The sequence below is a fragment of the Aplysia californica genome, unplaced genomic scaffold (assembly GCF_000002075.1).
Source record: "Aplysia californica isolate F4 #8 unplaced genomic scaffold, AplCal3.0 scaffold00033, whole genome shotgun sequence".
In the NCBI taxonomy this organism is placed as follows: domain Eukaryota; kingdom Metazoa; phylum Mollusca; class Gastropoda; order Aplysiida; family Aplysiidae; genus Aplysia; species Aplysia californica.
Window position 1 is genome coordinate 199,500 of NW_004797303.1, and position 10,983 is coordinate 210,482.

Below are 10,983 nucleotides of genomic sequence, written 5' to 3' on the forward strand. Positions count from 1 at the left end.
AGGTGCTTTTGACATTGACGTCTTTTTTTTCCTTAGTAAGAAAGCATGTATACAATATTTTGCTTGAATGATTTACTTTTTTTTGTTTTACTTCAATTTTTTAAATTGAATGTAGAACTGCATATATGTGAGGCAGCGTGGTGGAATCAGGCTCTCGTGAAAATAATCACAGGTTTGTGAATTTTCATCAATATTTTTTTTGACACAGCACCTTTCATGCCCATTAAAGAACTCATATCTGTGTGGATTTTTCTGAAAAACGATTAAAGGCATAGAAAATGAAAATTTCCAGTTACCACGGACTCTAAAGCTAAGAAAATAAGTAGTCTTTGGCAGCCATTTTCTCACTAACTTTACCTCTGAAAACAGGTGACCCCCACATCCTTCATTCGCAAATATCTCGACTTGTATTCCAGATAAATGGATATTTTTTTCATCCAAATAAAGACAATTGAACAAGCTTTAAGATGATACCAATAACTCTACTTGCCCAAAAATTGACGAGAGTCTGATTCCACCACGCTGCCTCACATATATTATTAAGTGCAATACATGGGTGTATGCATGTTTTTCATAAATATTAAGTAAAGTACATAGAACAATGATTGTAACACGGATTTGCACGATATAAATCATATGACATGTATTATTATAAGCAAACAATGTAATATTGTGGGATGGGGATTGCGGGGGGGGGGGGGGGGGGGCGGGGAAGTGTTGAGAGGCAAATGTAAGAACATTGTGAAAAAAATGGGGAGGGGTGAGGGGGCAAAAATTCCCCCCCAAAAAGGTGTAAGATTATATTATTTGAACAACCCCAAAGACTGTGGGCAGGAAAAAGTGGAAGATTAGGGGGGGGGGGGCTCAGTGAAAAGGAAATGCTTGGCTCTAAATATTCTCGCTTTCTTTAGAATTTCGAATGGAACTGAGTACAATTTAAAGTCAGTGATTATAAAACATACCAAAATGTATTGACCTTTCAAACTGAAGTTCCAAAATCTCCGAGTGATGTACAATGTATTTCCCTGTCTTGTACATTTCCAACAATGAACAGAGCGAGCCAGAAGCTCTAGGCGAAAAATGTGTGACGTCACGGCTCGGCGCGATGTCACGGTGGAAGGATTCAGCGAGGTCTTCGCGGATTTGGTTGGTAAAAGGGAAAGACTTGCCTTGTCAAGGTATCACTTCTAAGATAACCATTGGAATGTTTTGTGGTAGAACAAAGAATGGTTTATCAACAAGGGTAGTTAAAAAAATATGGCAAGTACATTCCAAATAATCAATGGTCATAAATTGTGTAAGATTATGTTTGAGCAGCCCCTTTTTATTTTGGATCATACCCATCAGGCTCCCTACGTCACGCTTATGGTGTAATTAAACGCTAATTAGAATTTTACTCTGAATGTTTGTTGCTTATTTATTGATTCTACATAAACTTTAAAAAAAAATTATACCTCAGTAGTTACGATACAACTATTATTAACCTTATCCGTACGTCGTGTTTAGTATCGCATTCATACGACGTGGGGAACTCTGTGCCACCACTTTCCAAAGAGGAAATTTACTCGTTAATCCGATCCGTTCGCTTCGCATAGCAGTCTGTCAAAACGATTTTTTGAGAAATACTAAACGTTTCAAAGAAATCTTCGTTCTAGAAGTATTGCAAAATGTGAAGAATACAACCCCAGGGCTACAAAATGACCCCCAGGGCGTACGGATAGGGTTAAGGATTTTATGACGCTTTGAAACAAGATTTGGAAATTTGGTGGCACAAAATGAAGTACAAAAATTTGGCAGAATCAGGGCGAAAACTGATTCACAAAAATGGCCGCTGATTCTGGACTAACAAAGATAGCACAAACATTTTAAAAAGTCTCTGAAACAGAAAGCCACGCTCTATCCTATACTCCTAATTTCAGTGCCCTTGGAGAAGTTTGAAAACTTCACTGAAGTGCCTAGTTAACCTATGTTTGAAAACTCTTGCTTGTCTTCTTTTCCACCCACCCACCCATTTTGCATCTTTCTCCCCTTGGAGCTTTATTTTGAGCATCTTTAGCTGAGTTGGTATCATGCCAGAATATGGTAGGGATCATAACGGTGTGTTCCTGAACGTCAGTTCTTTGAGGTGCTTGTGGAGTGAGTGATGAAGGAAGACAGAGTAGGAGAAGCTGAGGGGGGGGGGGTTGGTAAGTTTTACGGCGCTCGCAACTGCATAAGGTCAGATGAACGCGCGGGGCATATTAAAAATATTCAGTTGGTAGGACATTTTGAATTTTGCACGGGTGACGGCCGAAGCCTACTCTTATCAATTTTAGACCACCAAGGGATCTTTAACGTGCAACTTGCACACGGGCCCTCCGAGATTTTTTGCCCTTGTCCGAGAAGGCTAGGTGTACATATTTTTCTACCATCAGATCAGGGGTGTGACTGAAAGACAGCAGTAAGAAGAAGCCAAGGAGTAGCAGTAGAAAGGCTGCAGAAAGAGTCAGGAGCCCAGAGGAGGGGGCAAAGGAGATGAGGGAGTTGAGGCAGAAAGAAGAGACGAAAGCAGATGACAGAACATTGCTAGAAAGCAGGAAAGGAAGTGAAAGGAGACAATTTTAGAGAAGAAAAGTTTTCTGTCGCTACCCAGATTCGAACCCGGGACCTTTGAATGGGAGGCAAACACCCTAACTTCTAGGCCCCGAGAGCCCCCTAGAAAGAGTTAATTTTTAAAAGTTTTTTTTAGTTTAGTATGGGGTTTTACGGCGCTCGCAACTGCATAAGGTCAAATGAGCGCCGAAACACAAGTTAGTTTTTTTTTATACGTAGTTCACTGCACGGCTGTGTACGGTTATTTGATCTTAAACGTTAAAATAGAAAATTTTGGTGTAGATATATAATATTTTCTCCCACACGTCTTCAGCTACTTTGTCATCCACGTCACAGACAGAGATGTCCGCAGACAGAGATGTCCGCAGACAGAGATGTCCGCAGACAGAGATGTCCACAGACAGAGATGTCCACAGACAGAGATGTCCACAGACAGAGATGTCCACAGACTCCAGCACAGAGAGATGTTGAATTTCCTGGGAGGGGCGGGGAGACTTTGAGGCAGTAGAGCGGAATAAGAGTTATGGCACTTGCAATACAATAAGGTCATATAAGTGCCGAAGATTAGATTCTGTTTGTTTTTGTAAGTGTTTTACGGCGCTCGCAGCTGCATAAGGTCATATGAGCGCACGGGACACATTAAACTTTTTCAGTTGGTAGGAAATTTTGAATTTTGACCGGGTGGCGGCCGAAGCCTACTCTTATCGATGTTAGACCACCAAGGGATCTTTAACGTGCGCAACTTGTACACGGGCCCTCCGAGATTTTTTGCCCTTGTCCGAGAAAGCTACGTGTAGATCTTTCCTACAAGAAGATCAGGGGTATTGCTGAAAGACAGCAGTAAGAAGAAGCCAAGGAGTAGCAGTAGAAAGGCTGTAGAAAGAATCAGGAGCCCAGAGGAGAGGGGGGGGGGACAAAGGAGATGAGGGAGTGGGGACAGAAAGAGGAGACGAAAGCAGACGACAGAACATTGCTAGAAAGCTGGAAAGGAAGTGAAAGGAGACAATTCAGAGAAGAACAGTTTTTCGGTCGCTACCCGGATTCGAATCCGGGACCTTTGAATGAGAGGTCAACACCTTAACCTCTAGGCCAATAGCAACTTCGCAGCCCATTTCAAAGCGTTATACAGAAATCAGAAACAGCTGGATATATCACCATCCTCCCACGGTATTGGAGCAGAAGAGTCATAGCTTTGTTTTAAAAAACCATAGCCTTCCGTTAAATAATCTCTACCAGTGGAAATTAACGAATTCTCCCTTATGTGAGAGGTGTAACTCTCATGAAACTGAAGATGCATTTCACTTTATTTTCTATTGTTCACACTTTGTCCTTCAAAGGAAATTGTTAATCCCTCCCAGCCTGACTCGGCCTAGTGACAGAAATAAGCAATGTTTGACCCATGATAAGAGATATGTGCACAACCTGTACTTATTCATTATGGAAACTTTTATCAAATGAGTGTTTTATGTGATGTGATGAGGGCCCATGGCCTTAAACACTGAATAAACTTACAGAAATCAGAAAGGCGAATTCCCACACTTCATAGCGTGCATGTTGCTACACAAAAGTAGTTGCAGGTGAAGAAATCAGAATTTACAAAGAAAAGCAGTAAAGAAGACCAGGCGAGACAAAATTAGAAAAACAGTCATCAGAGAAATGGTGGGCGCAAATGATGTCATGCATCACATACAACACCAAAGAATCAAATGGTTCGGACATCTCATGAGATTACCAACACACCACCCAGCACAACGTGCCTACATAAAAGAAATCGATGACAACGTCTTGTTTGTTTTAGTAGAGGTTTTACGGCGCTCGCAACTGCATAAGGCCAAATGAGCGTCAGAAGAATCGAGGTGTTACAAGAGAGTAACAAACAAACAAAACAAAAAAAAAGGGGGCGAAAAGGACGATATATGTTTGATAGAAAAGCAATCCACACCAGAGCACCCGCCAACCACCCACAACCAACATCTCATCCGAAAGACGACGTGGAGTTCCCCCACAAGACCTCTCCTTGCACTACTACAGATTATAACTCACATCTCTCGCGTGTCTGACTGCGACACCGCACAAGTTTCTCTGCAGCTGCGATCTATGGGCCGACAAATGAAGAGAGCCAAGAGTTCATAGAGTCCCATACATAGAACCTCTACACCCTTGCTCTAAACCTTGCTAGCTACGGCATTTCATATAACTCCAGTAACAGTCATTCTAGTAACAGTTACTGTAGTAACAGCCACGGCGTTTCATGCAACTCTAGTAATAGTAATTCTAGTAACAACTACGGCGTTTCATGTAACTGTAGTAACAGTAAGTCTAGGAACAACTACGGCGTTTCATTTAACCAGTAACAATAACTGTAGTTAGTAACAGTAACTGTAGTAACCGCTTCACCGTTTCATGTAACAAGTGACAACTACATCGTTTCACGTAACTCTAGTAACACACACCAAATAAATCGTTTCATGTAACTAGTAACACACACCAAATACATACACAACAACACACACACACACACACACACACACACACACACACACACACACACACACACCATCATAATTACCTAAAAAAATTTAAGACTGAACGAACAAACGAAGATACACACACCCACATACGCTTGAACACTGACTGAGCAGCAGCAGCAGGGGGAGGAGGGAGAGGGAGAGGAGGGACAGGAGGGAGATGCAGTCTCCTGTCTGCTTCAGCAAAGTTCCTCCTTTGTGCTGGCACAAACGCTCCCCGTCCCTGCTGCTGCCCGAGGAAGTCCATCATGTCCCTGGCTGTCAGGTTGATGACAAAGAAGTTGAAGGGCTGTGGGAGAAGAAAAAGAAAAATTGTTATTATTATTATTATTATTATTATTATTATTATTATTATTATTATTATTATTATTATTATTATAATTATTATTATTATTATTATTATTATTATTATTATCATTATTATTATTATTATGATTATAATTATATTAATAATATTATTATTATCATTATTATTATTATTATTATTATAATTATATTAATAATAATATTATTATTATTATTATTATTATTATTATTATTATTATTATTGTTATTATTATCATCATTATCATTATCATTATCATTATCATTATCATTATCATTATCATTATCATTATCATTATGGCTATGACTATGACCCTGAATACTATTATGATTATGATTATGATTATGATTATGATTATGATGATTATTATTATTATTATTATTACTATTATTATTATATTATTACTATTATTATTATTATTATCATTATCGTTATCATTATCATTATCGTTATTATTTAAATTATGTGTTTTTACATCCCCACCTAAATAATGTATAAAATCATTTAGAAGCGGATTTCCTATCTGAATAAAAACGGGAAACAATAGGTTGCCAAGAGCCTTGGGGAAGATTGGAACATTAATCTTGTGTCAGATGCGCTGCCGATCTGACGACCTGGAATTTACCAGACTTTGGACAGACCTGAAGGAACTAGTTTAAAAGCACTGATTCGAAGAAATTGTTCTCCGTCGTTGGTCCAAACAGAATTCTCCATTTTTTTACCTTTAATGTAAAAATACGGATAATACTGTTATACAAAACGATAAAAATGTCTGTTGTTACTATTGGATTTTTACCACGAATTCTCAACTTCAACCATACAGTAAAATACGTTGGAGTCCCTTACGTTCCTGTGACCTTAATGCAGTTGCAGTAGCAGTAAATCTCTTACCTCTAAAAGAAACAAGAAAACCCAAAAAAACCCATCAAAACAAAAAAACGTACCCCATTAGGTGGTGGAGCGTGTGGATGCCAGGCAGCTGGTGCAGCAACGAGCACGGGAAACATCCTTGGCAGTTGATCTCGTCCTGGCCAGACAGGGGGAGCGTAGACGACACCTGGAGGTGCGTAGTCTACTGCAAGAGGAAGATGACGGACAGGCAGAGGAAAGGGAAGAAGAGGCAGATGACCTGCAGCAGGTGCAGGATTGACAGGAAGAGGAAAGGGAAGAAGAGGCAGATGACCTGCAACAGGTGCAGGATTGACAGGCAGAGGAAAGGGAAGAAGAGGCAGATGACCTGCAACAGGTGCAGGATTGACAGGAAGAGGAAAGGGAAGAAGAGGCAGATGACCTGCAGCAGGTGCAGGATTGACAGGAAGAGGAAAGGGAAGAAGAGGCAGATGACCTGCAACAGGTGCAGGATTGACAGGCAGAGGAAAGGGAAGAAGAGGCAGATGACCTGCAACAGGTGCAGGATTGACAGGAAGAGGAAAGGGAAGAAGAGGCAGATGACCTGCAGCAGGTGCAGGATTGACAGGAAGAGGAAAGGGAAGAAGAGGCAGATGACCTGCAACAGGTGCAGGATTGACAGGCAGAGGAAAGGGAAGAAGAGGCAGATCACCTGCACCAGGTGCAGGATCAACAGGAAGGTCACCTGCACCAGGTGCAGGATCGACAGGAAGGTCACCTGCACCAGGTACAGGATCGACAGGCAAAGGTAAGGCAGCAGGTACAGGATTGACAGGCAAAGGTAAGGCAGCAGGTACAGGATTGACAGGCAAAGGTAAGGCAGCAGGTACAGGATTGACAGGCAAAGGTAAGGCAGCAGGTACAGGATGGACAGGCAAAGGTAAGGCAGCAGGTACAGGAAGAGGTGCAGGATCGACCACGACCTCCAGGGCCGCTACTTCCTGTGCTGGAGCACGGAGCTCATCTTGTCGCCCTGAAAAAGAAAAACACACGGTGCGTGAGTGAAACTCTCTTCGCAACCCTGCATCTTCTGGTGGCTTTTTGCTTCACGACGTTTTGCTGTAACTATTTTACGAGGTATTTTTTTTCGTAAGAGCTTTTAGTTGTAGTTTTAGTAAGTTTTACGGCACTTGCAACACAATAAGGTCATATAAGTGCCGAAGATTAGATGTTGCAGGAGAGAAAAAAACATAAAAAGGAGGAGATCAGGACGATAGATGTTTAATAGGAAAGAAGAAGCAAACCACACCTACCAAAGTACCCGCCAACCACCCACTTCATAAGCGTTTTACGGCACTTGCTTTACAATAAAGTCATAAAAGTTCCGACGATTAGAGGTTTTGATTGATTGAGTAGGTGTTTTACGGCACTCTCGACCCAATGAAGATTTTTTTTTTTTTAAATAGTAGAGGGATTTACGGCGCTCGCAACTGCATTAGGTCATATGAGCGCCAAGGGTTCAGTGTCAACAGAGAAGTCTTTACATGGAATCAGACTTACTCTGCTCACCTCTCTAGCTTCAACAGCACAAGGTCTGCCTCAACTGTCAAGGCACCCCGGAAGTAGCAGGTCTCAAAAGAGTGACAAACATACAAAAGAAGTAGAGGAAAATAACAATAGCAAGGATTAGGAAAGAAAAAGCAGCAGTTCACTGTTGTAGATCAGCCACAGTTATGAGCGTGACAATTCTACTGTGCTTGAACTAGAAATATCCCCCGTTTGGGAATGGCCTAAAGACACTACAGTCAGTGGCACTGACATTCTCATTCTCACTCTCATTCTCACTCTCATTCTCACTCTCATTCTCACTCTCATTCTCACTCTCATCCTCACTCTCATCCTCACTCTCATCCTCACTCTCATCCTCACTCTCATTCTCACTCTCATCCTCACTCTCACTCTCACTCTCACTCTCACTCTCACTCTCACTCTCCCTCTCCCTCTCACTCTCTCACTCTCTCACTCTCTCACTCTCACGCTTCGCTCTCTCTTTCTCTCACTTATGCGTGCGAGTGCGTGCATACACACACACACACACACACACACACACACACACACACACACACACACAAGCATATACACACACAAGCATATACACACACAAGCACATACACACACGATGCTAATTAATCAGAAATGTAGCAAACAATTTAAAATTTATATTTCGCTGATAAAGCCAAATGAGAATATGAAAGTCTTACTGTGCTGCCTGCAATAGGGCTGCGATAGACGCCGCCTCCGTTTGCACAGTCGACGGCGTCCGCTAACTAAGGTAAGTTCCTGGCATTGTCCAAGCTGAAAACAGATTTAAAGAACATTTTAGTTAGTTATAGTAGAGGTTTTACGGCGCTCGCAACTGCATAAGGTCATATGAGCGCCAGAAGATTAGGGGTGTTACAAGAGAGTAACAAACATAAAAGAAGGGGAGACAAGGACGATAGATGTTTGATTGGAAAGAAGCAAACTACACCGGAGCACCCGCCAACCACCCACTAATAATATTTAAGAACAGATCCTAACTAATCAGCTTCTATTACAAAAAAGGCGAAATGAGAATGACAGTATTATGTTGGGAAATGGAAGGCTCGAACCTGCCTAAGGTCATATGAGCGCGCGAAACAAGGTTTTTTCTCAACGGTTCATTTCTCGGCTTGATACTGGTCAATATTTCTATTTAAAAATTTTTAAACGCTAAAAATCGAGTGTAAATAGGCTTTAGATTTAAATTTAAATTTAAAACAACTTTCTAAATAACACTTAATTTCGAACAACCTATTTCAAAACTTTTATAAAACCTAAATTAAATCCCATTAAATTCGGAATATCAGGTATACAATGTTGGAAGTAAAAAGTGGAAATTATATATACATGTAGATATCTGAATAAAAATGGGAAACAACAGGTTGCCAAGAGCCATGGGGAAGATTGGAACATTAACTTTGTGTCAGATGCGATGCCCATCTGGTGACCTGGAATTTGCCAGACTTTGGGGAGACCAGAAGGAATTACTTTTTTACGCACCTATTTGAAGAATTTGTTCTCCTTCATTGATCCTAACAGAGGTCTCAATGTTTGGTCTTTACTCTAAAAATACGACCTTAACGTAGTTGTAGGTGCTGTTTACCTCTAAAACAAAAGAAAACCAAGAAAGAGGGGGAAACATTTTAAAAAGAACAACAACAAAAAGAATAAATGCAGAAACAAAAAAACTTTTAAAATCCCACAACAACAACAAAAACTTACGTCGTTTGCTGCCAGTGGTTGTTGAGCCTGCAACGCCGGCATTGCAAGCTCAGGACGGGCAGGGCGTGGGTCCACTTCCATTGGTTGCGCTTGCAACACCGGCATTGCAGGACCTGCCTGTCCTACAGGCATTGCTGGACCGGCCTGTCCCACAGGCATTGACGGACCCGCCTGTCCCACAGGCATTGCCGGACCGGCCTGTCCCACAGGCATTGCCTGACCGGCCTGTCCTACAGGCATTGCAGGACCCGCCTGTCCTACAGGCATTGCCTGACCGGCCTGTCCCACAGGAATTGCAGGTACCACAGGGGGCTGGTCTCGGCCAGCTTCAGGCCGACCTGCAAAAGAAAAACATACGGTGCGTGAGTGAAACTCTCTTTACAACCCTGCATCTTCTGGTGGCTTTTTGTTTCACGACGTTTTGCTGTAGCTATTTTACGCGGTACTTTGGTCACTTAACCCTACCCGTACGCCCTGGGGTCATTTTATACCCCCGAGGTTGTTTTCTTCACATTTTAGAATACTTTTAGTATGAAGATCTCTTTGAAACTTTCAGTTAGTTCAGTATGGGGTTTTACGACGCTCGTAACTGCATAAGGTCATATGAGCGCGCGAAACACAAGTTAGTTTTATTCGCAGTTCACTGTACGGCTGTAATTCGGTTTAGATATATTATTTTCAATTTAAAACAACTTTCCTAAATAACATAAAAATTTAAATAATTCAATTTGCTCAACAGTTTCCCATAAAGGCCAATGGCCTTCATAAAATTAAAAATTTTGATGGGATCAACGACGGAAAAAATGTCTTGCAATTTTTTACATTTAAATTATTTCCTTCGGATCTCTCCGAAGTCTAGACATTAGGTTAAAATGTGTCTAATGCTTCTCATCTCCCTGAAGGAGGTATTCGTGAGTTAGGGGCGTGTGTCCGATTCGTAATCGAGTAAAAACGACTTCGTCTCTTCTGGAGAGGTCCGAAGGATTTCGCGGTCCTAGTTTGGGTTTAATATTGTGGAGTTTGTTACCCGTCTGTTTTTTTCCAGTGGCTCTCCCACAGACTGGAGGTGTACTTTTTTACTTTAATTTTAAAGTCAGTCTGTGGTTTGTTTGTTTGTTTGGGTAGATGTTTTACGGCACTATCGACACAATTTTGGTCATTTAAGCCCCATCAGGTTTCACCGCTACAAAATCAGACGTGTTTTTAATAAGAGTCTTTCGGAGCTCGCAACCGCAAACGATCACACTATTTCTATTATGCTAAAAAGACGAACATACATTTATTTTTAAAAAATTGTAAATATGGAAAAGGCTTATTTAAATTTGTATATACAATACAAATTTCAGTGTATGTATATTTTCACCGTATGTATATATACACCGATAA

General features: G+C 41.2%; 1 protein-coding gene across 1 annotated transcript in view; it reads right to left on the minus strand.

Moving 5' to 3' along the window:
* The window catches only part of LOC101858542 (vegetative cell wall protein gp1), an 11,491-nt gene extending 1,373 nt beyond the window's left edge, over nucleotides 1-10,118 (minus strand). The window contains exons 1-5 of the mRNA XM_005091611.3: nucleotides 9,598-10,118; nucleotides 8,556-8,649; nucleotides 6,390-7,327; nucleotides 5,206-5,409; nucleotides 4,636-4,687 (exon numbers count right to left, since the gene is read on the minus strand). Of these exons, the coding sequence (XP_005091668.2) occupies nucleotides 4,636-4,687; nucleotides 5,206-5,409; nucleotides 6,390-7,327; nucleotides 8,556-8,649; nucleotides 9,598-9,864 (1,555 nt within the window). The 5' untranslated portion in view covers nucleotides 9,865-10,118. The remainder of the gene's footprint in view (nucleotides 1-4,635; nucleotides 4,688-5,205; nucleotides 5,410-6,389; nucleotides 7,328-8,555; nucleotides 8,650-9,597) is intronic.
* Between the last annotated feature and the right edge of the window lie 865 nt (nucleotides 10,119-10,983).